Here is a 27,509-nt window from a genome sequence, read left to right as displayed (position 1 = left end):
GGTGTGTGTGAAGGCAGGACATGGCGTCTAACTCTACCACTAAATTTTTTGCCCTTTCCCAGTCTTTCAGCGTATCTGATATCATTGTAATCGGAGCGTATTTTTTATTGAACGTCGCAGTTGGAATATGGGTGAGGCGTATTATTTGCAAAATTGTGTGTTTGTATTAATTGTAGATAATTATTATTATTTAAATAATATATTTAAAAAGTAAATCTCAATTTTCTGTAAGAACATGTAGATGTAAACTGTGGAAATAGAAACTTTATTTAAAATTGAACACTATTCTAACGTTATCTATGATGTTTGAGTGAGAAATGCAACTCTATTTCAATTTTGCATAAATTGTTCTGTGTATGTACGTATGTGTGTGTTTCAGTCATCTTGCAGAGTGAGCCGAAACACACTAAGTGGATATTTTCTGGCTGGCAGAGACATGGCGTGGTGGCCGGTAAGTGATAATTACTGTAAACTGACTAAACTGAAACAATATTTGAACTTTTTTTTTTTTTTTTTTACTTCACTTTACTGTGATTAAAGCCCAATAACGAGCAGATACAATTTACAAATAATCTTTTATTTTTATTTTTAATAAACAGATTATTTGTACTTTTATCTGCTCTTTTTTGTCTTTAAAACATGCTTAAATAATAATAATTATTATTATAATAAAGGAAAACTTTTTACCTTGGTTTATATGGTTAAAGCCTAAAAATAGCCTGATAATGTCCAGATAAAATTACAAATAATCAGTGTCTTTTTTAATAATAATAAAAAAAACGGATAATTTGTCATTTTATTTTTAAAAATTAAATAAAAATGTAATTACAACACATAATTGTTTTTATCTGCTTATTTTCTTAAAAACAAATTGCTACCTAAAAATAATAAAAAAAACAGTAATATAAACTTCAAAGGTTGATCTCAAGGCAAATATTTTCTGAATAATGTTGGAAAATTTAGCTTTTTTTGAAAAGGTAATAGCATGTACATTAACTACTAATTTTCAACATCCAGATTTTAAGTCAAATTGTGTATGTTGAGGTCCAAAAGTCCAACCACAGAAAACAAAATCTATAAATCAACCGAAAGAAACTGAAAAATTTATAATAAAGCAAATACATTACGCATTATGAGAATTTTGAACTAATCAAATCAAATCACTAAGCAAATTTGTGATATTTATCAAGTGAACTCTATGTACAAGGGAAATGTCCAGCTTCCACTAAACCACAAGATGGGCTTTAACATCTCGAATCATGCTGGACAAAATAATCATCATCTTTTACACAGTTCATGCAGATTGAGAGCCGCTGATTAATGCAACAGACAGACCACATAATAAAGACATTAAAATTTTAATGCATATTGTTATGTATAATTTGGAATTAAAAAAAAAAAAAAAAAAAGCTTTAAAAATTTTTTACTAGTGGTTTTCAGACACATATATGGAAAAACTAATTTTATGTGCTGCAAAAGTCACCATTTCTTACCATTTTCACTAACTTGATAATTTTTCTTCTTTTGCAGTTCCTTTAATTAGTCATGCAGAATGACAAATATTTTTATAGGATTAAAACTTCATGTATGTGTCAATTAAAATACAAATTTTGGCCTGTATATAATTATTATACATATTACTGCATAGACACTGCCTGATGTGTCATGTCAACTAGCCTGCAGAAATGAAGTCTGATGCTGTCTGTTGTAAATCTAGTTGTTTTATGTAGAGTCCAGTCTGAGAACTGCACTAATATGTGGCATGAATGGATGCAGATTGGTGCATCTCTGTTTGCCAGCAGTGAGGGTTCAGGACTGTTCATCGGTCTGGCTGGGACAGGAGCTGCAGGAGGGATCGCTGTAGCCGGATTTGAGTGGAATGTGAGTGACATTATGTTTTAATGCATCTTTTCCAATTTCCCTCTTGCATTTATTCTGAACAAGTGCAAAATATTTATTAGTCATAATTCGTTATTGGGCATTACTTCAATCACTAATAAAACTTCATGTAAATGCAACTGCATTTGATCAGCACTAGGGGGAGAAAAAGGACCAGCTTCTGTCTTAAACAGGAATTATGGGTGCTGACTATCCTATTCTTAGTTTTTGTCTAGACTGTTGGTCCTTTCTGTCAGTCCTTTGTCTAGTCTGTCATTTCTCAAATTCTTAAAACAAGATAAATGAACCTGAGGAACAAAAGCGCTATATAAAGAGCTCAAATTGTTTTTCAAAGTATGTGCCTTGAAAACATTTTCACGTGTTCATTTTTTTTTTCTTTTACTTGTACTTGTCTTAATTTACTTAATAACTTGTCTAAATGTATAGAGGTGTATGAAGTGAAAAACAACAACAATTAAAACAAGCAAAAACCTTTATACTGTAAATCTCACTGAATATTGATTACACTAAGAAAAAAAAGAAAAAAAAGTTAATTTAAGTCAGTTTAAAATACTGATTATTGACTAAATTTGATTATACTTACAAATTTAATGCAGCAACTGAATGTTTTTAAGTTAAAGTAGGTGGAAATAATTTACACAATTATATTCATGATACAGTAGAACTAAAAAGTATTTTATTGTTTTCATAACTACTTGTAGTGACTATTTGCAAAACAAGTATAAAGAAAGAATCAACAAATACACTTTACAAGCAAAACATTTTAAAATAATATATTATAAAGAGAATATAGATGTGACTTAATTTTGGAAATACTTTTTGGGGCCTCTGTATTCAAAGCAAACATGCAAATTTGCTTCTCAGATGAACTGATCTTGTGTCTTGGATGTTTAATCATGCTTCAATGAAAAACAAACAGATTTTCTGCAGTGCAGTAATACTTTCTCTCTCTATTAGGCAACGTATGTCCTGTTGGCTCTTGCCTGGATCTTTGTCCCAGTTTATGTGTCTTCTGGGGTGAGTTTTAGAAATACAGCAAACCACCGCTTATACTGAAGTGCCAAGTGAGCTATTTAGTATGTGAATTAATAATTGAGAACTTCTGTTTAATGCCGCCACATGCACTATAGACTCACTGTCTCACCACATGTGTTACTTCCCTAGGTTTGCCTATTAATTTGCTTAGTTCGTGCCATTCTCTCTGTACTTCCTGTCTCTCTCACAGATTGTCACAATGCCAGAGTATCTGGGTCGGCGGTTTGGCGGAGAGCGAATTCGCATGTACTTGTCAGCTCTCAGTCTGATGCTGTCTGTGTTTACCAAGATCTCAGTGAGCACGAAAGCACATACATTCATGATGTTTCATACAATGTTTTTTGTTTGCCATTTCATTCACATTCCCACAAAGCTAAAAGTCAAACATTAATCTACAAAGGCTTCATTTATTGAGACCTATATTGCTGCGCTGGCATGTTTCTGTACCTAAGGAATTTGAAGTTGTGAAAGAGAATGTAGTTTAGCTGTTTCAACATCTGTTTTTCACTGCAGACACACAAAAACACTTACACGCTCATGCTCATGCTCCCTTGTTGGCTTACTAACAAACCCATAATGCTAGGTATTAAACTTTGGCACGTAAAAAAAAAAAAAAAAAAAAAAAAAAAATTATTTGTCATAAAAGTGTTAGATGTTATAAGTGGTAAACCTACCATATAAAAGTTTGGGCTCAGTAAGATATTTTCAAGAAATTAATGCTAATTCAGCAAGAACATGTTAATGTGATCAAAAGACATTTATAATGTTTTATTTTTTTATTAAATTCTTTTTTTTTTAACTTTCTATTAATCAAAGAATCCTTAAATCCTTATGTTGCTCCTTTTTAAACCTGCTATCAGCAATGATAATAATACGAAATGTTTCTTGAGTAGCAAATCAGAAAATACTGCCACCATGGGAATAAATCACATTTTAAAATACATTAAAACAAAAAAGTCATTCAATTTATAATACTATCTAAATTGTAAAATTACTGTTTTATTTTAGTTTTTCAGCCTCAATGAACATAAGATACTTCTTATAAATATATACATACAGTATCACACACACACACACACACACACACACACACACACACACACACACACACACACGTGTAAAATAGATAAAATAGAGAGCAAGTTAAGCCCTATGTTTAAGATTTTCTTAAACAAGACTCAACAAGTTCTCATGTATTCTCTAGATTTGACGAGATAGCTAAGTCTAGAATTGAAAGTCAGACCTCAGATATTTCTTAATAAATTCTTCCAAGACCAACTGATCTAAAGCTACTGTATATTGCCAACATTCATTTTATAGTTCTATATACTCTACTCTTAACTATTCTGTTCTCCAAGTTATTTTAGGACAAACACAAACTGGCAACACAGTATGCAGTTTGATAATCAAATGCAGAATAACTGAGAACACAGCAACCTGATCTCAAAATTCTGTATCGTTCACAGACAGATCTGTACTCTGGAGCTTTGTTTGTCCAGGTTTGTTTGGGTTGGAATCTCTACCTCTCCACTGTGCTCATGTTGGTGGTCACTGCCCTCTACACTATTGCAGGTTTGTGCATATGTATTTTGTATATATACTGTTCAAAAGTTTGAGGCAGGTAAGTTATATTAATGTTTGTTGTTTTTATTCTTATTCATTATTTTGTTCAAAACAGATTAAACAGTCTTTTCGTGGAAAATTATTACAATTTAAAATCACAGATTTCTGTTTTACTATATTTTAAAGTGTACTTTATTCCTCTGATTGCAAAGCTGAATTTTCAACATCGTTACTCCAGTATTCAGTGTCACATGATCCTCCTGCTCATGATATATTTCTCATTATTATCAATGTTGACAACAATTGTGCTGCTTAATATTTGTGTGAAAACAGAGATACTTTTTTCAGGACTCTTGAATAGTAAGTTGATAAGAAGAACAGCATTTGTTTGAAACTGACAGTTGTGAATGTCTTTACTCTCATTTGTGATCAATTGAATCCTTGCATCCTTGATAAATGGAAGTATCCTTTTTTTCTTTTTCTTTTTTAAAAAAAAACAAATAACTTTCTAACCCCAAACTTTTAAACGGCAGGGCCTATATATGCATTAGGTACAACAAAATAACAATAAGCATACCTTGCATTTGTTAATTTAGGCTAATGTTGATTTCCACATATACTAATGCATTGTATAAACTAATCAACTGTATAAATTAACAGTTGTTCAAAAAAAATGTTCATAATAGACGAATCAACAATGAACAATAGTATATTTGTAACAATACAAATAAACAATAAACTAGATTAATAAGTGCTCATGATACTTCTTGTAAAGTGGTACAACTACATTTTTCAGTAGTGAGCGGTTTTATAATTAGTATTTCCAGTAAACAAGCTCTTTTTCCAACAAGCAGCAGTGTAGCGTGACAAAGCACAGCTTTTGATGTCTCACTGTGTTGCTCACAGATTTACAGCCGAGCAAGCAGATGCAATAATCAATTGTGGTCTTCCTTTTGCACTGTAATGCAGTAAAACTGGATGGGGTGGCGTAATGGTTAAAGCTCAGGGCTTGAAAAAGTAATTTTCCTTGCTGGAGTTGTGGATAGCATAAATTATAAACTAGAAGAGTCCTTGAGCAAACTGCTTAACCACGGGTTTGAGTAGAACCAATTGTTGACCAGCAGTTTGGATAAAAGCTGCTACTAAATGATTAACTTTCTCACCGAAGCCCGTGGTTCAGCATCAGTTAACTTCTGCAGTAGTAATTATGGTCTGCATGACTGATTCCAGCATAATTGCATGATTACTTTAATCCGCAGCATTGCTGTCACTGTATTCACTGTCTACAAGTGCTGATTCAGACTTGACCCCGTTGACTCATATCACATTAAACCATCATGAGAGAATTGAGCAATACCCACTTAGTCCTCTGTTTCACCAGGTGGCTTGGCTGCTGTTATCTACACCGACACTCTTCAGACCTTCGTCATGATCATTGGAGCAGTCATCCTAACCATTACAGGTCAGTCAATCTCAGGCCTCTTCTTTCATTCTCCTCTGGCAGTAATCTCATGTCAACTGTCACTGAGGAAGTAAGTACATCTCGAAAGTGGCACTGCTGGAAAAAGATGGCAGCTATAAGAGAAAGTGTTTGGCAGGCACATTTTCCGGGTTATGTGGTTTACATACATTAATCCTAAATCTTACCTTGACTTACCTCTTGTGGTCTGTCGATATAGGCAAAACTATATATGTATATATAAAATGATAATAATAAAATAATGAGATAAAGAAATCTGGTTATATATCTATTTTCTAAATAGATAAATATTGTTCAAATAAATCAATCAATCATGCACTAAAATAAAAATCTTATGAAAAAAATTATTTGCCAGGTAACCTAAAACTATCCAAATTAAATATACACAAATAAAAAAATGTATTCTTGTATAAATGCATTAAATTTAGAATATTCTCCAAATGTGAATATTCAATGCGAACAAGCTTTAAATGCATTTTCCTGGTGCTATGCACATTAGGGTCAAATCTTGTATCTTGTAATTCATCATCTGGAATTTGTCTTTCCGCAGGGAAAGTGAAAACAGGCAAAAATAACAGCATATTTGGTATAATTTGGAGAAGATTTTACTGTGGCTGTCACAGAAATAGAAACCAGGCAACGAAGAAAATATCCTGTAACACAGCTGTTCTCTAAGTCAAATAGAGCAGTTTAAACCACGTCTGGTTAGGACACATCAAAACCAGCAAAGCTGGGTTTTATGGAGGTGTGGAAATGGGGAAAAATCCCCATTAATGTCTTAAAAACTTTTAGAGATGACTTTCTCCATGTTGCTAAAGAACCTAAAACTAAAAAAAAAATGTACACAGATACAAGCAAACAAATGTGACAAATACAAAAGTCTAAAGTTAAAGAAATTTAAATATTTTAATTGGAATCAATTCAAAATTTACATTCACGTCATGTCATTTTTATGCTACTACAAAAAAAACAAATATTGCTAAACCTCTACACATTACCCATAAAGTAGTAGATTTAGCTGATATGTATTTATGTACGTTACAGCATTCAATAAGATTGGAGGCTACAGTAACCTGGAGAGCGTGTATTTGAAAGCTATACCATCTAAGATCATCCCAAACACGACATGTCACCTGCCCAGGCCTGATGCCATGCACCTGTTCAGAGACCCTGTGCATGGAGATCTACCCTGGCCAGGCATGACACTGGGATTGACCATTCTAGCAACATGGTACTGGTGCACCGATCAGGTATGCTTCAACACACACACTTACTCTCAAAAATGGATAACAAGGCTACCCTGGTTTTCACAACACAATGTAAAAAAGCTTTGCATAAAGGACAGTTTTGCAAATGTATTTTGCATTATGAGTTGCATTCTGTTAAAAGAGATTAAACATATCACTTGACACTGCAAAGACTGCAGTTTTAGAGACGGGGTAAAGACCTTTTAGGAAAACAATCTACCAAGTCCGAATATTTCCACAATTAGACCTAATTCAGGGTAGACCCTTGCAAATTGATGCAAATGATTTGCATCAGCTAAAGTCTATATTGAGTCCTGTGTCACTAAAACATCTCCAAATGATTCAAGTATATTCTCACAGAAACTGTGAAAATCATTGTGTGCAGACTAGCATCAAAAATGATAAGGGTGGAAAAATTATAGAAGACTGTATTTGCAATAACTAAAATTGTAACACTTTCCTTCTATAATGTACAGTGCACATCACATCTTAATTTTTTTTTTTTTTTTTTAAAGCATATATTTCCAAACCTCATTAGCAGGCATTAAACGAAACAAAAAATTACCAAAAGGAGAGTATTATTAAATTCCTGGAAATACTGTCTTGAGTTGGAGTCCCCTCAATACCCAATACATGTGGGATTGGTCTGGGTCTTATTACTTGGGTCTTCCGGTTGGGGGCTCAAAACTTGGTCTGGGTCTTGGCTAAGGGTCTCAATCATGACCACAGTCAATTTAACACTGCACAAGGTGGCTCAGTGCTGCAATAAATTCAGTGATTTTCTGAGTAAGTTTCAGTTTGTTAAAATAGCCAAGTCTTGGTCTGAGTTTAGGTCCAGGTCATAGGGGGCTAGGTCTGGATCTTGGAGGGTTTGGTCATGACTCCAACTCAAAGGCTAATTCTGAAGGCCGGTTCACACCAATAATGATTGGCACAAAAGTCTGATCTTTCTAAAAAAAAAAACTGCAGACAGGCTGAATCAAAATACAAGTTCACTTTCTGTCATTAGGTGGCGCTTATGGAAAAACTGAAATACCCAGCTTTTTTCACTGTTTCTATTCTATTATTGAGTCCCACAAATAATATAATAATAATATACTAATTCTATATAACAGCAGCACCTCTGGGCATGTGACTAAAAGCACTAATCTTGGTTGACCAGTCTTTTTCTGCAATGCGCTGGAAAAGAGATTAGAACGCCTCTCTATAAAGAAAGAATCTGTCACGCTGACAACATGCAAATGTTTGTATCAGTCTGAAGTGATTCACATAAAAATTTTGATGAAACAAACATTCATCTTGGTGTGAACAGGCCTTGAGACAGTTTGATCTCCTCAGATAAAACCATGGACAAATGCAGACTTTAATATTAACTCTGTCAGTTTGTACTGTACCTTAACCTTTTCTGCGTCCTTTTCCCACAAGCTGAGACAATAATTAGTCAACAACAGGGGTGAATGTGAAATCGCCATCACCATGGTCACAAATCCACCACCAATTTTTTTGCACTAGTCCAGATTACACAACAAAGGCACGTCAATAAAGAGTAAGGCTGCTTGTAACAAGTTTTGCTTGCCACGGTCCAGTTTAAAGATCCAGTTGAACTCCAGTTGAAAAGTCTTTATCAGTGGAGACTGGTGGCTACATCATTGCACATTCATGCCTTTGTACTCAATACAAAGTTGTTGTTTTTTTCTGAAAGAAAGCCACCATTAATCAGTTAATTTTCATTGTGCCTCTGTGTCAACAATTTATCCCCCAAAGCAAAACCAGACGTGTTCACTGGAACCTTCCCCCTGAGGTGTTTGTAGCTGGCGAGTTTAGATAAAGAGATTCCTAATGGCATACGAGTCTCCACCAGTCTACGAGGAGACGGAGACTTTGTTTGAGAAGCCCGATGAGTGGGAGAGAGTGATTGAGAGTGCATGAGCCGCTGAGCGTGTGTTTGGCCGGTTCGCAGTCCTTCTATCGTATAGGCGGAGCTTTGTCTTCTAGGCGACCGACCTGAGCGGTTTAGATTTCGCTGTCCTGATCCATTTGAGGGGAGGTCAGCATTCGCCTTCCCGTGCCAGTACCTGTGGCCCCCAATCACATGACCGCTGCTTTTAGGAGGTCTATGGAAAACTCCAGGTTTAGCAATCACCACTTTGGCCCGGCCATAAGTGTCTCGAACAGGTGATCTGGAAACCATCTGGTAAAGCTGAAAGGGAGGAAGGTGTATGTGAGATAGAAAATGGATGAAAAACCTTCAGGCATGATTTCAAATGTGTCAACAAAATATAAACTATTCTGATGAATTTGATGAACTCAGAAAACAAAAAGTAATGTTGGTTGATCTGTATCTTGGCAGGTAATCGTGCAGAGGTCTCTGTCAGCCAAGAATCTGAGTCACGCCAAAGGGGCGTCAATCTTTGCCAGCTATCTCAAGATGCTTCCCATGATATTCATCATCCTACCTGGCATGATCAGCAGGGCACTCTACCCAGGTACTACACACACACTTCAGCTGCTGTATCCGCTAGTCCTGCAAAAATTCACTGCTATGCCATCTTTTGTGCAAGCTTTGTCACCTGTTAAGCCTATGCCTACAGAAAATGGGGTCATACCATCTTAAAGTAGTCAAGCTGTTTTTTGGTAAATGGTAGCTGGTTTGTTGCAGGTCCAAAGTGGACTACACTATTCTACATCAGCAAATACACAAAAACCATCTACAACCTTAAGCAGGGTATTATACCCAAATACATATTAATACTACACATCACACTTAACTGAAGCATTTTCAAACATTAGACATAATGGAAATAGAATGAGACAAGACTAAACGGTGACATTATAAGCAAAGATTTGTAAGAACGGTCCCACTTTATGTTCTTACATTTAGATTAATCCTTTGATACAATGCACTAAATGTGTACATACATGCTTTTACATTGTACTTATATATTTTTTTAAAATACATGCATGTAATTACATCTGTAATTACTTTTATAATTACACTGTTGACCCACCCCTTACACCCATCTTTAACCCTACTCATACCACCAAACCTGTCCCTGACCTTAAGTGTTTCGCAATACAATATGAACACAGTAAGTACATGAACTTATTTTTTTATGTAAGTATTTAGTAGTTAAGACCCCCTAATATAAAGTGGGACTGTAAGAACTATGCAATAAAAGTTTGGATTTTAAATATCCAGTATTAAAATTCTGTCCAACACTGTTTCACTGATAAACAATGAATAATTGATATTAAACAATTTTCTATTTAAATAAATGAAAACTAAAATATTTAAAACTACATTTTAGATGCTACAAATTTAGCATACATTTATACTGTATGTTAAAGTTAACTAGCCTAAAATCTAATCATTTTGAGATTTAAGCAATTAATTTTGTAATTTGTAATAACTTAGCAAGCACAATTAAATATCCGATAATGGCCAATACATATACAATATTAGTTAAATTTTTAAAAAGCATGTACATACAGTATATTGACTTTTTCCATTGGGAAATCCCATCAAAATGAGGATCTGACAAACCCTAATAAGATGCTATCTTACAACTCTCGCCTGATACGAAGCTTCATTTACATTTTCCCCTTCTCCCACCCACTACCCCCATGCATGTGTTTTAGCACTTATACAGGTTCAGGCGTGCTGAAAACGTGAAGAGATTTCGGGAACACACTCCGGCACGCCCTTGTGCATTCCATAACACACACGCCTCGCTTCTTTTCATCTACTTGAGACACTCCCAGGTTTATAGACTGGCGGAGTGAAGAGCCAAATCTGAAAAAAGCACTTTCACATTCAGTCACACTAAATCAAAGTCCAACCTACCTTTGTTTTATCTCTTCTCTGCATGTTCAGTAGATTTTTCTCAGCAGTGTTTTGTTCGACATCATCCAATCGCAAGTCCAGCATGGATTGAGAGAAACGGGCCATCACGTTTAGTGCATCAGGGCTGTGGTCTCCAACACGACCAGAACCCGTTAACCTTCCGTTAGGGAGTTTGTCACTACTGTCAGAGTCAGAACATTCATAGTATTCATCTGACATTGTGGAATTCTCATCTTTATCCTTTAATGATTGTGCACAGATGACAGCGGTGCTGTCAGCATCGTTGTCGCAAGTGTCCATGTTTGCATCCTTTGTCTGGTTTTCGTCCCTTCTGACTAAAGTGACCTTTGCATCTCCAGAGCCCTCCGGTCTATTAACCACCAACTGAAGGGTGCGTGGCTTGGGCACAGGCATTTCTAAAGTCTGTTTGACTTCCGTTGGTTCAGGGTTGGACTGCTGCTCTTGTGGAGGAGGGTTGGGTTGGGGTCCTTCTTGCTGGATCGGAGAGCTTGGCGAATGGGATGAATTGGCTGGTGTATCTTGATGGGCATTGCTAAACTCAATCTCTGGCTGAGTTTGGGTGCTCGATTGAACATTTGCATCTACAGTATCTGTTTTAGACAATTGTGTTGTTTTAGAACGAGGACTTGCCTTATCTGGTAATGGTTCCTCAGGTGGGCCAGTGAAAGGGTCTTTAAAACGTATTGCTTGAGATGTTTCGAACATTTGCGAGCGCATTAAATGCACCTGCGTTGGCTTGCTTGTATCACGGATATTAATAAACCCAATAACATCACTGGATGGGTCTGGCTCAGGCCAGGTGGGCAAGTAGGGTATGAGATCTGCCTTTTGCATACCTACAAGTCCTGGATGCTGTTTCGGTTCTTCTATCAACGCCCGTTGAGGTTTGGTAATCTGGACCATAGGATGTTTGGAGTTACTATTCTTAGCCTTGTCTGAAGAGGCTTTGCTTGCTGAATCTATATTAAGCAATGCATATTTGGGGTTAATTAGTTTTCTTGCAACAGTTACTGGAACAGGGGGAGGAACAGCGATTGGGGCAGGGTCAGGCTCCGGAGGGTCCGCCAATGGGATCTTGGCTAGATTGACCCCACGAGAGTTCAGGTATAGTTCGCGGAACTGCTTGTCAAAAGTTTCAACAGCCTGTCCCGTCAGGACTGTAATGATGTTGCGGTCGAAACGAGAAGCTGTCCATGTAAAACTGAAACATAAAGATGCCGTAAGTCAGAAAAGATAAACAAATAACATGCACAGCACAATCACATAAATTGTCATTTAAACTAGCAAATCAAAATATCTTAGAGTGCGTTACCACCACTGTTGAGGTGATGGGATGTTTTTCAGTTGTGTGACAATAGTTCACTCACCCAGCTTTTTTTTTCTTGGTTATGTTCACACTTCCCTTTTCTTTTGGTATTCTGGCATTTCATGCAATATGATCGGTTTATTAGGTCTGTCTTGTGATTTGAATATTGTTTGACGAGTCTTTTTTTTATTCAGCTTCTAGTTTGATTGTTTTGAAAGTTGTTTTGTTTTGATTTGTTTCACGCCCTTGTAAATTATTCGCCCAGTTTCATAGACAAGGCTTAAGCCTAGTCCCAGATTAAAATGTAAGTATGAGATGTTTCAACTGAAAGAAACTTGTACTGACTGATCTTAAAATATATCAGTGCCTTTGTATTGTCTCAAGATGGACAAGAGTAATGTGTTTTTCTAAGGCACGTTTATAAAATTTACTTCAATGTCCTAACTGAACAAAGGCCTAATCCTGGCTTAGTCTAAACCCTGTCTGTGAAAGCAGGCAATTATCTTTTAATTTGCCATTGTGTATTGAATGTTTTCCCATGTTCTCTTGCAGATGTTTGGGTGAGATAAGTGATGTTTCTAGTTTAGTTAAGACTGTTCCTGCTTCGAGTTTGGTTTATGGTTCTTGAGATTCTCTTACCCATACCGAATTGAACTTGCAATTTACAAGGCAGACAGTTTTTAAGTTTTTAACAAGCTTCCTTAAATCTAGTGCGACTGGCTTGCATTTAAAAAAACACAAAAAAAACTCATGTATGTGTACATTCAAATATTTAAGCACACAGAACAAACCTATATGATCCTGATACAGCACGGTCTCCATCCACAAACATGAATTTCTGACTCAAAGAGCCTTGCACCTTCTGAGCGGAGCGTGTAAAGAATTCGGCACCACCGATGCATCGCACCCGAAGATGCTACAAACACAAATTGTTATTCATACACTAACACACACAAACTGCATATTTTCTCATTTTAAGAAAAGTCTACAAAACAGACATTAATGCATGTGTCTTCTACTCACATTGAGGTGTCCCCTGTGCATTTTGGCTCTCTCACACATATGTAGGAAGTGCTGTATAGTTGCAAAATCTATAATAATGTATATAGCTACTTTCTTTTTAAATCCAGCCTCTATTAGATCCTTGAAAATGTCAACGTCTGTGAAAATATCCATTACCACAGCAATCATCTGCAAAAACACAAATGGTTTTGTATTATTTATCTGTGTACAAATGATTATACACAAAAAGGTCATATTCCAATTCTATTCTAAGTATGGAATATGTTCCCTTTATTAAGAAGACAGCATGATGACACAAAACAACTCCTACACGCCCTTAATCTGTTGTACTACACCTATTAAGACCGATATCTCGTTATAAGCTCTCATTGTGTGAAATGTCTTTGGAAAAAGCAATCTCTTTGATTGAGTATTTGAGTGTGTGTGTCTTAAAGAGAGAGGGGGAGGAAGGGAATTTCGGCTGGTATGTGTCACGGGCCAAACTGCTGGATTCAAGTTCTAACAAGACAAATGAGTCAGTTGGAAACCAGTACCATTGTGAAACGTGATGGATATTTGGACATTTAACATATAGTTCATTTTCTGCTGAACTCCATTCTTTCCTAACAATTCCAGGTTATCATTTTAAAAATTAATCAGCTTATAGCAGAAGAGTTGTTTTGAATAGTGTGTGTTGACAAACATAAGCATAGCAGCTTTTTTACTTAGAGCCATAACACCCCACTGATGCTGTCATTGATTATTACTATTAAAATTATAACTTTATGTAATGCAAGATGAGTATTTAGCATACTAAAGACTAACAAATATTAAAGAGCCAAGCCATGGTTATGACTTAGCAACTTAAAATAGTTTAACACTTTTGACTAAAAAATATTTTCCAGTGAAATGATAACTTTTTGAGGTCCACAATTAAACTTTATTATTGTTCATTGCCCTTATAAGCTGTTCTGAAGAAACTATTATGATGAAACAGCAAAAAATTTATGTTCATTTATCATAAGTTCAGAAATGTTTTCCAAGAACGTTTCAAAATATAGATATGTATGGTTTCTGTAGACACTAGACTACAAGTTATTCGGGATCTGCGAACAGAAATCGCTTTCATCAGATGTAACCATAGCAACCGACGGCTGCTTCAGCGTGCAAGTGAATGCTGTCATTATTTAACAATTTAGTATAGTTTTACATCTCACAAATATGAAACCAAATCTCTTGTGGTTGAAATAGTTGATATTTGCCTAATTGCACTAAAAGAAAAGGAAAACTGGGTTGCGTTCACGATTTTGCACCATACTTCTCAAAAATCGACCCTCTGAATGTCACAGAATAGCCCAGGCTACATAAAGAAGCGGGTAAGAACGGTTCTTTTTGAGAGTGGACAGTGTTTCTGTGGCTGACTGACCATACAAGCGTGCTATTCAAGTTTCTCTAGTTCACCCACCTTCTGTGCTTGTGCGATGGCCTTCCTCACAACCTCTTTTATATGCGTCGTCTGTCCGTCCACTGGAGGTTGCGTGAACACATTGACGCGCGTCACTCCGCGGTAAGAATTACAGTCTGGCCATCCGAGGTCCAGATTCGGTATGGAGGTATCAGAGCGGTCCGGCCAATACTGCAATGAAACCGCACCGTCCTCTCCATCTGTCGTACCATCTGGTTTTTGATGCTCAGAACCGGGTGTATAATCTTCGATGCTCCGACGCAGCTGCTCGAGTTCGGATTCCGACAGGAAAGGACGCAGCTCGTGCTCTTTCACATAGGCGTCAAACGCGTCGCGTCCTTTAGTAATAAGCGCTTCAAGCGCGAGCCGCTGATCCTCGCTGTAAAAAAACTCCGGTTTGGATTCATTCATACGCCAGTTCACATGATTGTCATCAAGACACTGGACCTGAGAGAGAGCCATAGCGTTTCCACACACAAACCGAATTAAAGCCGACTCTTATTTCTTATCGTATTATTTAAATCTCACTGTAATCCCAGAAAAGTATAAAAACTCTTAGTAAAGTTTGTTAACTACTAGAAAAACTCCTTTTGCGATCGAGGTAAAGGGTTTCCATGGTAAAGTGAGATAAAGTTGCCTAGTTTTTTTTTTTTTTCTTGTCAAATAAAGCGGCTCAGCGATAAATTATACGCACAAAAGCTCGTTTTTTCATAAAAATAAAGGCGATAATGTTTCTTAAAGTTATAAAAGATGCCTCGTATGTTATGTGATCATGTTTCCCCGAGCAGAGCCGGAGATCATCTTTCAGTTACCAACACAGGTAGACTAGAACAAAGCATCTCCACAGGCTCTTGTGAATAGACACACCTCAGTCACCTGACCAGGAGGGGCACACACACACACACACACACACACACACACAGAGCAGTTAAACCGACTGGATCCGAGTTTAGGGTCTTCCACAAAAGCACGAACCCTGGAAACCTCCGACGCCGACGAGAAAAACAAGCTTCCGGATTGTTCACCAGAGTGTTGCAAGTTTCTTCCACGTCTCCCGATATAAGCAATGTCCTGAGTTTGTTGTCCAGTAAAGTCCAGTGCGGCTTTTGTGTTACTTTGCCCTACTTCTGTGGAGCTGGAAAGAGGAAGAGGCTGGATGTCTGGTGGCATGAGCGCCGATGACGCGGGTATGGGCGGGGTATCCGGGAAGAAAAAAGTTGCAGGAAACCAAAGAAAGTGAAACAAACACTTCCTATTTCCTCCCCTGACTTTGTATAAGTAGGCAGACACTTAAATTGACTCCTGGGGATAGTTGTCACGCATGGAAGCTGCCACAAGAACTTTATTTTGAATCCATTTGCATTAATGTTTTTTTTTTCTTTTTTCTAGCAATAGTTTTACATTTATCCTACCATTAAGACTTCAGCTTCTGTTTGATACATTTGATAGTTTGATATAAGATGTGTATGTTACTATTTGTTTTATAATTGTCACTTATTATTTATTATCAGTTTCATTTTTTTATCTTATTATTATTATTATTAATTAGGCCAGGGATTTGCAAATGATTTTGGCAGCTGAACCCCTTTGACCTAAAGTAAATACCTGAGATTTTACATTAATATTTCAATAATTGTAAAGTTAATTTGCATGTTCATGGTTTTCTGATGTTTAATGATCATATAACATGCAGACAAATAAACAGGCCTTCTTGAAGCATCTTGGAGACGTTGCCACAGTTCTTCTGGATTGAGTCTGTCTCAGTTTGTTCTGTTTCTTCATGTGATTCCAGACAGACTGGATGATGATCAGGTCTCTGTGTGGAGCACTGGCTGTTGACAGACTCCTTGTGCAAACAAAAATCTCACTGGATTATTACAATTAATGGCAAAATGAATGTTTGGAAATGTAAACTGATATTTCCTACTGACACACTACAGTAAAAGGTCGAAATAACTGACTGAAAATATAGTGTTCTAATAATTTTGGCCCCCACTGTATGTATGTATACTATGTCATCGCATCTTTTTTTTTTTTTTCTCCCCAGACACAGTGGCTTGTGTGGACCCTGAAGAGTGTCTAAAGGTGTGTGGTGCAGAGGTTGGCTGTTCCAACATTGCTTTTCCAAAACTGGTCATCGAACTCATGCCCAACGGTAATCAGGATCGCTTTTTGTTTTCTCAAATTGTGTATATGTTTGAATTGTTAACATGTACTTCACTAGATGCGTAGTCAATGTCATGTTCTTTTTAGCATAAATCATGCAATGATTATACACGTGTGTGTTCCAGGCCTCAGGGGGTTAATGATAGCTGTAATGATGGCTGCTTTAATGTCATCACTGACCTCCATCTTTAACAGCAGTAGCACCCTCTTCACCATGGACATCTGGAAGAAGTATCGAAGAGGTGCTAGCGAGAAGGAGCTGCTGCTGGTTGGCAGGTGTTTATTACTATGTTTGTTTGCATTTCGTGCACGGAGTTGTGTTGCCTATTTCAAATCATTAATCACTGTGTAATGCATAAAGGTTACTTGTTGTCTAAGATCCAACATCGTGTTTTTTATTCAAAACCAATTACGTGAAAGAATGTAGAGATGATGTAGAGATGATTCATAGCCTCAAAAATGCAGTATGACCTAGACATCAAGGGGTAGATTAATAATTTAGATTAGCTCATATTTATGTCCTGTCATTAGATTGAGATCTATTTAAATGCAAATAAAACCACAAAATAGTTATTTATAGAACTAGACAATGGAAGAAGACTAACCCGCGGTTTCACAGACAAGGCTTAAGCTTAAGCTAGTCCCAGACTAAAATGCAAGTTTGAGCTGTCTCAACTGAAAATATCTTGCTCTGACATACAGGTGCATCTCAAAAAATTAGAATATCGTGAAAAATAGATTTTTTTGTAACTTATTTCAAAAAGTGAAACTTTCATATATATTTTAGGTTCATTACATGTAAAGTAAGACATATATGAAATATATATGAAAGTTTCCTTTTTTTAAGTTTTTCACGATATTCAAATTTTTTGAGATGCACCTGTATCTTAAAATATGTCAGCGTCACTGTTCTGTGTCAAGATGCACACCTGTAGTGTTTTCTTCTAAGGCACTTTTGTAAAAGTTGCTTTAATATCTTAATTTAACGAAGACCTAGTCCTGGATTAAGCTAAGCGCCGTTTGTGAAACCGGACATAATAGTCTAATAATAGTGAGTAATATAATTTATCAGCAAATATTAGCCTACTAATAGGGTCCAATAGGATTTAGATTTTGTAGTAGAACTTAACTTTAATATCATTAACATAATGACTTTCATTGTCCATATTAAGAACTGTGGTTGAAACTGAAGATGAGCATAAAATGTATGTCCATTTGTTTTCCCAGGATAGTGACTGTTATTTTGGTGGTGATTAGCGTGGTTTGGATCCCGATTCTTCAGAGCGCTAACAGCGGTCAGCTGTATGTTTACATCCAGTCAGTAACCAGCTATCTAGCCCCTCCTGTAACTGCCATTTTTGTATTGGCTGTTTTCTGGAAAAGAACCAATGAGGCGGTAATGCACACACATAAACACTGTCTAAGGCCTCACTTAGACTATGTACATATTGACATACCAAAATGAAACACTCACATGGATTCGAAGAAACCACTTCTCTCTCGTGAAGAAGGAATGTGTGCTTATTTTATTGTAGCACATTAGTGAGGGTGTGTGTATTTGTCTGTTAATACAAACAAAGAGTGAGTACATGTCTGAATGACAGCAAAAGAGAGCGTAACTTTCACTTGGAAGTGATTGAGAAGATAGATGCTTTTATTGTACAGAAAGTAGGTCACACCTTAATATAACACCTTAATATAAGCCATTTTATTGGTGTTGCTGAGTCATTATATATTGTGTTTTTGAAATGGAAAAAACATTGATGCATTTGATTTTGTTCATTCATTACAATCTTTCCAATTGTGTGTGACAGTCTTCTATGCTGTTTAATAGTATAATAATGTTATAGTGAAAATAATATGTAAGATAGATAGATAGATGGATAGATGGATGATACCAATGTGAAATGTTTGAGATCTTTGCTGGGAATAAACAAGATATATTCTTAGAACAGGAGAAACATTGTGTGAAAGTGCAGAAAAATAAAAAAGGTCCTGTGATTCATTAGATTCTGTGAAATCCCCCCAAACCCAATGTGTTTTGAAAAATATGATTAGAATGATTGTTTCAGAAGGATTGTGGTGTACCAGGCTTATTATCTTGGATGTTTTACTTTGAGCAAAGAACAAAACTGCAGTTTTCTCATTGACTGCATTAGAGTGACCATATAAGCTCACATCGTCTGTAACTTAGAAAAGGATTAGCTGTTAGCCAGGCAGTTTAAGAAAAGAACGAAAACCTGTTGAACTAAACATTTAAGAGCTGGGAGGGTGGGATTTCAAAATTCCTGTCTGTGTTTACCCCGAAGGGTCATTTAGTGCAAAGCTATCCTCCGTCCCCCATAGCAAAAAGGAAATACCCATTTTAGCTTGTGAGATCTCAGATAAGTATAATTGCTCTGGGAAAAATAAAAAAAGCCAGTAAGTAGAGAACTTTAACGTTGGTTTACGGTTAGGCCATGTTATTGCGAAAACTAATGTTCCCCCGAGAAAAAGAAGCCTGCCTAAAGAAACTAAAACTGGCCGGGTGACATTCATAGGGTAATAAATAAATCGTTACAGTGAACGTATTTGTGTAAGTGCATCTGTGTGAGTCAATGACACAAAATAGAATAAAATCAGTTTAACTTACGTAATAGTTCATATCTACTGTCTTTACACGCAACACATTTTTGGCAAAACACTTGAAGAAATATCACTGAAATATGACATGCTTCACAGGAATTGTTGTGTTTGTCAAGGGACTTTCACACCTCACTCCACCCTTAAGTACATTAAAAAAACAAATAAGAGCCTGTCATGTCAGGAATCTCGGCTCAGAGATCATTCAGTGCATCCTCTCAAGATACCTGACATGTTAAAAAAATAAATGATTAGTTTAACAGTCTCCCACACTCATATAACACACTAAAAGTAAAAGGAACACTACTGTTGGTATGTAGAGCACCAGAAAATGCTAAGTCTTCCTGTAGCTCTAACAGTAGATCATGACGATAGGTCATGGGTTCAATTCCCAAGAGAAGCAAGCAATTGATCAAATGTGTACCTTGAATGCAATGCAAGTTTTGGATAAGTGTCTGCCAAATTCATAAACATAAATGCTAAGAGGTTTCCTGAAGAGTCTTCCTCATGAATGTTTTTTTTTCTTTGGTATTGTGTACGCAGGGAGCATTCTGGGGACTGATGGTGGGTCTAGTGGTGGGATTGACACGGATGGTTCTAGAGTTTGCGTTCCCTCCCCCCCGCTGTGGTGTTTTTGACCCTGCTCCCTCTGTCTTGAGGAGTGTACACTACCTGCACTTTGCCATCATACTCTGTGCCCTGACTGCTTTTGTTGTAGTGGTGATCAGTCTACTGAACCCTCCACCCACTGATGAACAGGTAATAGCCTCTCTTAAAAAAGACACAAATATTTAAGAAACATTTATAATTCTTGTAGCTCTTTGTCTGATTTTTAGACTTTGACATTGTTCAGAATAGCGTTTTCTACCTTTCAAAAGTTCAGAGTCAGTAAGATGTTTTTAAATATTTTTGTAAAGAGCCTCTTAACCAAGGCTGCATTATTTGACCTACAATACCCCGAAGACTGTAATGTTATGAAATATTGTTACAATTGTCTTCTAATTTAATAATTACAATTTAAAATGTAATATATTCCTTTGATGGAAAAGCTGAATTTTCAGCATCATTACTCCAGTCTTCAGTGTCACATGATCCTTCAGAAATCAAGAAACATTTCTAATTATCAAAGTTAAAAACAAGTTGAGCTGCCTAATAATTTTGTGGAAACTGGATTCTTTCATGAATAGAATGTTTAAAAGAGCAATCTTTTGTAACATCATAAATGTCTTACTGCCACTTTTGATTAATTTAATGCACCCTTGCTAAACATAGTGTTCATTTCTTTCAGCAAAACCTTACTGACATCAGACTTTTAAATAGTACTGTACTTGAGGCAGTATGTGAAACAATTTTGCATTATGCAAACAGTAGTACAATATGCTTCATTGTTGCCACATGACCTCATTGCAAGCATGTTTAATTCTGCAATTTACTTTCCAGAAGAGATACGAATCTGGTTATTTTGCTACAGTTTTGTTGTAAATGTCTCAACTCTTATTAGTATGATCAAGTATAACAAGTAAAGAAAAGACCTTAAATCATTGCTAATATTAATTTCACTTCATTTGTTTGACTGGAAATGGAAAGTTCAGTCATGCCCATTGCATTACAGGCTACAGAATTAAATATACAGAAAAAAATCATGTGCATTATACACTGCAGAAACAATAAAAGTAGTATGCCATTTCAAAGATAGCCTATAGCCTCTACAGTATTTATAGGCCCCCGGTATACTATACTATACTTTTAGAATTCTATTCGTAGAATTCTTAATCAATCACTTCCTTTGAGATTTGTATGATATTTAATTGATTTACTAAATTTAATAAAACTCCAGTAGTATATACGGTATATCATGACTCGAGTGGCTTGTGTTTGATATTGTTTCAGACACATAATCTTACCTGGTGGACTCTACATAATAGCACTGAGAGAGAAATACCGCTACAGAAAGTATCTACACTCAGCCGCAGGACAGACGGTATGGAACACACACACACACACATTTGTTTTATGATATTAATGAGGTCATTTTATAGACTTTCATTGTCTTTAAAGGGGTCATATGATGCGATTTCAAGTTTTCCTTTCTCTTTGGAGCGTTACAAGCTGTTTGTGCATAGATGAGATCCCTGAAGTTGCAAAGACTAAAGTCTCAAACCCAAAGAGATATTCTTTATAAAAGTTAAGACTCGCCCCCCTAAAACGGCTCATTTAAACACGCCCCCACATGTCTACGTCACGGTGTGGGAAGATTTGCAAAACACCACCTACATGTATACACAAAGAAAGGGGCCGTGACTCGTATTCTCGCTGTAGTATTGTTGCTGCCGCCGGCGCCATGTCCTGGAGACGCTGTGATTCGTTGTGAAAGTGAAAGTATTTACAACACCGTTCCAGAGTTCAACCCAAATATTAGAGCGTGTGCAGCGCATTTTACTGAGGACTATTTCCTGAACCTCGAAGAGTAACGTTAGCCTACAATGCTGGCTTGCACAAAGGCTGTTTCTATAAAGTGGGGCAATTCCAACTTTGCAAGGACTGTCTGATGCGTCTGACCCACGGCCTGTATACGTTTCTGCTACTGACTATTTAGTTTAGTTTAATTTAGTTTATTTGCACAAAGGTCAAATACAACAAAAACACACACACACACACACACACACACAAAAAAAAAAAAAAAAATTAAACAAATACAATCCATATACTGTGCAGGGAGAGGCAGAAAACCCAAAGGCTCTCTCGGCCACCATACAGCTTATTTAGAGCGTACACCTAAACAATGAAATACAAATAAACTCATAAAGCTAAAATAAAAACTAAATGACAATAACAAATATATAAATACAAATGACTACAAATTAATTACAACATATGTCAAAAAAAGAGAGAGAATAAACCCCCAGAAATGATATACTCAAAAAACAAACCATCTATGGTACATAAAATACATAAAATAGACAAATTATTACAGAAGAGCATTTAAATGATCCTTTATTCTTCTTTTATAACATATTAAAGAGGAATTTATTTATTTTTTGCTAGATAAATTATTCCATAATTTAATACCCCTAAATCTGATCAAGTATTGATCTCTACAAAGGTATCAAATTTGAAAATTGACGAGTTAAATAACAATGAACTTGTGGATTTGCTTTAAAATACATTCTAAATTGCTCTGGAATGTTACCCTCACTTGAATATATCTTATACATGAAAACACATTTGAAAAGTATTAATATCATAAATGGTGAGAACCTGAAGTTTATGATGAAGTGTATTTGTTTGATTGGGTTGCAATCCTAACAAAATGCTTCTGAAGAACAACATTTTTTCGAAGAGTAGTAGGAAAAGTACTCGCCCAAACAATATTACAATATGAACGATACGGATAAATTAAACTATAATAAAGCATAAGAAGACACTCTGTAGAAACAAGATGCCTAACCCTTCTTATTATACCAGTAGATTTATGTACTTTTCTGCTCACGTAAATCAGCTTGTTCTCAAAGTCTCATCAACAAACACTCCCAAGAATTTGACAGTTGACACTTGAGGCTCCTCAATAGGCTCCATAACAGATCATTTTAATTCATCAATAATTTCACTTATTTCCTGAACTTCAGGTGGCTTAAAAATAGAGATACACCATTACCAGTAGGGATATTATTAGCTCATTTATGACCAACATTAACAAAAAATTCATAACATTTTTGAGCTATGTCAAATGGATCATTAAGAGATTTTTCACCATCCACAAAGTCAGAAGGTAATTCCGAATTAGTCTTTTCTCTTTGCAGCAACTGATTTATTACTTTCCATGTGGATGTAATATCATTTGAACATTTCTTTAATTTTTCACCAAAGTATTGCTTTTTGCTGATCTAATAGAATGGTTATATTTATTTCTGTAAGATTTATAAACATAGGTGAGAGGAGTGGGATTTAAAATATATTTTCTATGGAGTTTGTTCTTTGTCTTCAACATTTTCTGTAAACTAACTGAAAACCAAGACTTATTAAAGTCCTGACTGAATTTCTTTGCAGAACTACTGACTGGAAAGCATTTATTAAAACTAGAACTATTAACAGTCATAAATTGTTGATATGCTCTATAACCTTATACAGATCATCCCAAGAGGCACTAGAAATCAAATCTTTAAAGTTAGAAATATTTAATTTACTCATAATTCTCTTTTTTCTATTCAAACGTGAGTTTTGAGCCGCGTAGAGTAGTGCTTGTTGTTTGTTGTTTCTCCGATCACAAATGCAGACATGGTAATGTTTAAAAGACAGCATAAGTCATTATAATCAGTAATTATGTCCCCACTGGATGCAACAAATGCCTCGTTTATAATGGGTTTTATTGTTTTTGTGTCATCGCGCCGGGACACGGCATCACAATACGGTAAGGGGCGTAACATTTCTGTTACACGCTTGAGGTATTCGGCCAATCACAACGCACTGGATAGCTGGCCAATCAGGGCACACTGATGAGCTTTGTAAAAAGAGGAGGCATAGGAGCAACAATAATGTACAGTATGTGGAAAATAATGTGTTTTTGAACCTTAAACCGCATAAACACATTGCATTACACCAAATACACAAAAAAATGTTCTTTTTAGCAACGTCATATGACCCCTTTAAATTGGGTTTTGTGATATCACCTAAGCAGAACTTCAGCCCTAAAATATAACACTAGATTTAAATAGAAACATGATTTGGCTGATTTATTCAGCAAGCCTCATAATCATAAACTAGTAAGGACTAGTCAGTCAACAGGTTTCACTATATTAGTAAGGACATTTTTGAATGGTGAGGACATTTTGGACTTCACAAGTTGTCAAAACTATACACACATTAATCCAGCTTCCTAATACAGAACGGAGGTGTGTGAGGAGTTTACAGCATGATAGATCTCATGAGGATTTTTGTGGCCTATTCATCAGGGTGTGGTGCTGTTCTACATATGTGTATCAGTTGACAAAACAAGTGTCTTATATGCGTGAGAACACACACAAGGAACTGAGAAAAATACCAATTGACATTTTCTTGGTTTTGAATGAAAGCTTACAGTGTATTATTTTACCAAACGCAACATTGAAAAAATTTGAAATGAATATTAAAATTCGATGTCTCAGCATGCAATCATGCAATATGTCATTTAATTGAGTTATAAAGCGTTTTAACTACAATAAATCAGGTTTTTGAAATTTTACCATGAAAGTACTTTGGTATTCCTTCAAGAACCTTAGAAATCATGTAAATCTCATAGTTTATGAACATGCAATCATTCAGTACTCTAGTATATAAGAAAGTACCATGGTATTACCATTTGAGACTATCACTGTAGAGCTCCCTTGCCAGTTAATTTCACATTCAGCATTTTTGTTTAGGCTGCGAGTCTGTGCGCAGGGGTAAGTGTGTGCGCACCGCTGGGTTCTGTAGCCCTCGACCGGCACGATTTGCAACCGGGACGCCACCTCCTGTGATTCCCGGCATCAGAGAAGATCCCTTCTGGTCTCGTTTCTGTTGTGTCAATGCCATCATTCTCATGTGTGTCAACATCTTCCTCTATGCTTACTATGCATAACACACATCGCCACACACATCGGGCTTTTTTTGGTCTTTTTGGTACAAATGCATCACCTAGGCTTCTCATAGACTTTCTTGCAATTGCGAGTTTGAGTTTATATCTCACTATTTTTTTTTTCTCAGAATTGTGAGACAAAAAGTCATTTTTTTATCCCATGGAGGAAACAAGCTTCCAAAAAATCCCTTTAAATTATTGGGCTACATTAAATATTTTATAGATTGTGTTTTAATAGTTGTTCAGTTAGATTTACATATAATGCATATATGCACTACTTATATAGAAGAACTGTATATTTGCCTTTAAGAATAGAGCAAAAAAATAAACGACCATGAGTTTTCTCACAGTGCATGCTTAAAAGGTCATACATTATGCTTATAGTAAGAGCTCATAGTGTATGTTTGATAAATACGTTCACATTGACTGGGAGAAAAATAAATATTCTCATTACTAGATACTCCCAAGGATGTGGGTGTAAATTTAACTGCAGTTGTTCCTCTTGGAAATAAATTATCTGTAATTAAACTGTAATTTTCTGTACAGCATGTCAATGACTGTGTAATTTGTGTCTAAATAATTATTTCAACAATAGCATGAGAGTAGCCATAGTTCATATGATTGTAACAGCTTGTGAATGATTTTAAGAACAGAAATTTAGGGTGAGTTATAAGAAACGTTAACTGTTAAATATTTGTGGGTGTTTCACTTTTTTCTCTTAATTTATATTGTTTTATTGTTAATGTGCAAATGCAAACGGATGCATTAAAATCACAAAGCAAATGTGTAAACCAAGTGTTTCTGTTGTTGTTTTTTTAGCAGATTTGAAACATTTTGGGATAGATGTACTAAACCTCCTTTCCTATACATTTGGAATACAAGTACAAGAAATACACTTAGTAAATAAAAGTTTATTTTTTCCCTTGAGTTGACAGTTCGTAGAGACAATACGTGCTTGTAAAATACATCCTTACATGATCACGCAATATTACACCTGACATTGCTATATTTCTACAAAAGTTATAGATCATAACACAACATAAATAGCAATGCTTGCTATCTAAACGTGTACAGGCATTTTATATGTTAATAGGTTTAAAGTTGAGTCAGCAATTTGACTGTCTCATATTTTATTGCATTACATGTCAGAACAGCAGCGTTGCAGCAAAGCCTTGCTTGCTGATATACTGTGTATTTTGTATATCACTGAACAGCAGGAGTATTTTCGAGGGAAAATAACAGTTTAACCTTTAATTTAACACATCATACATGATAATGTAAATTAAATTACATAAATGAACTAATCAGTAGAGAGAAATTATTTTAATTATGTCACTCAAAAAATAATATCAGCTTATTATTGCTTTTTTTTTGGTTATGACGTAAACAGGACTAGATGTTCCAAATGTTTTCACATAGCATAGGTGGATCCAACATTTGTTTTCCATTAGAACATCAGTAAGTGGTCTTCCTGAACAGACATATTAATGATAATAATGAAATAACTCGCTCTCACTCTAATAATAGGTACAGAAATTAATATATATAATATATATATATATATATATATATATATATACATATATATATAGTTTTTATGTATCTTATAAAATACATTTTTATAATTACCTCTGTATTTAACAACATAAATACATTTTCTGTTTTTTTCAGTGATTAGTTAAATTGTTTAGGAAATTAAATTTGCAATTTATAATAATTACTAGAGGTCTAAATTAAATTAATTACGGTAATTACTTCAACATTACAGTAAAAAAAAAAAATGGTAACGTGTAATTTCTGTGGCATTAAACAGAATTACAAAAATAAACGTGAGACTCATCCAATCTGCCTTTGGTGTTACAAAGGATAGCCCCCCCCAAACTCACATCATAGGTTGAGCAAATGTTTTGATAGCACCACAAAGCCACAGTGTTTACAGAGAAATCAACATGCAAATGATTTAAAGTTGTCTCTGCATATTAATCTGGGACCGGATAAAGTATTTTCACAGAAATAGATACATTTTTTAAATCACAAAAAGTGTCATTAGTAATTCTCAAAAGTATGTTTATGGCATAAGCACAATAAAGAAAAAATATATAATATTTACCGTGTATGTAGAACTTTATATTGAATATGTCTGGCTCACTTCTGCATGGTAATAATTTTTTGCACTATCAATATAAAACATTAAGAGCAGTAAAAAATATGCAAGTTTGAAACTCCAATTCTAATGTCATACCTTTATGTGAAAGGACTTTAAAGTATT

The 27,509-nt window shown here is 35.6% G+C and overlaps 2 protein-coding genes across 3 annotated transcripts; one reads left to right on the top strand and one right to left on the bottom strand.

Moving 5' to 3' along the window:
- Window positions 1–25,997, top strand: slc5a10 (solute carrier family 5 member 10). Of its 2 annotated transcripts, none has more exons than XM_079423991.1 (15): window positions 1–131; window positions 380–451; window positions 1,777–1,881; window positions 2,857–2,916; window positions 3,125–3,229; window positions 4,434–4,506; window positions 5,879–5,959; window positions 7,022–7,227; window positions 9,575–9,710; window positions 16,910–17,017; window positions 17,154–17,304; window positions 18,256–18,424; window positions 20,194–20,409; window positions 21,541–21,631; window positions 25,047–25,997. In XM_079423991.1, exons 1-15 carry the CDS (start codon window positions 21–23, stop codon window positions 25,241–25,243), a joined length of 1,881 nt encoding a protein of 626 aa, XP_079280117.1. In that variant the 5' UTR covers window positions 1–20; the 3' UTR covers window positions 25,244–25,997. The 2 variants fall into 2 exon arrangements, with proteins under 2 accessions (XP_079280117.1, XP_079280116.1); XM_079423990.1 differs by having other exon boundaries at window positions 4,401–4,506.
- fam83gb (family with sequence similarity 83 member Gb) lies at window positions 7,224–15,993 on the bottom strand. Its single transcript, XM_079423989.1, has 5 exons — window positions 14,863–15,993; window positions 13,419–13,586; window positions 13,187–13,311; window positions 11,069–12,290; window positions 7,224–9,424 (listed from the first exon to the last, which is right to left on the bottom strand). The coding sequence occupies exons 1-5, from the start codon at window positions 15,322–15,324 to the stop codon at window positions 8,945–8,947; spliced, it is 2,457 nt and encodes an 818-aa protein (XP_079280115.1). The 5' UTR covers window positions 15,325–15,993; the 3' UTR covers window positions 7,224–8,944.
- Window positions 25,998–27,509: the final 1,512 nt, after the last annotated feature.

The sequence above is a fragment of the Barbus barbus genome (assembly GCF_936440315.1).
Source record: "Barbus barbus genome assembly, chromosome: 8".
Lineage (NCBI taxonomy): Eukaryota > Metazoa > Chordata > Actinopteri > Cypriniformes > Cyprinidae > Barbus > Barbus barbus.
The sequence above is the reverse complement of the archived record's forward strand: the minus strand, read 5'-3'. Positions and strand labels throughout refer to the sequence as shown.

What these genes read in the sequence shown, in the direction of transcription:
- slc5a10 (XM_079423990.1), top strand. Translation starts at nt 21, where the DNA reads ATGGCGTCTAACTCTACCACTAAATTTTTTGCCCTTTCCCAGTCTTTC. An exon ending in AGTCATCCTAACCATTACAG is followed by an intron (nt 5,960 to 7,021) that starts GTCAGTCAATCT and finishes TGTACGTTACAG; the next exon opens with CATTCAATAAGATTGGAGGC. An exon ending in GAGCTGCTGCTGGTTGGCAG is followed by an intron (nt 17,305 to 18,255) that starts GTGTTTATTACT and finishes TTGTTTTCCCAG; the next exon opens with GATAGTGACTGTTATTTTGG.
- fam83gb (XM_079423989.1), bottom strand. Translation starts at nt 15,324, where the DNA reads ATGGCTCTCTCTCAGGTCCAGTGTCTTGATGACAATCATGTGAACTGG. An exon ending in GCTGTATCAGGATCATATAG is followed by an intron (nt 12,291 to 13,186) that starts GTTTGTTCTGTG and finishes TTTATGTTTCAG; the next exon opens with TTTTACATGGACAGCTTCTC. An exon ending in AGAGAAGAGATAAAACAAAG is followed by an intron (nt 9,425 to 11,068) that starts GTAGGTTGGACT and finishes CCTCCCTTTCAG; the next exon opens with CTTTACCAGATGGTTTCCAG.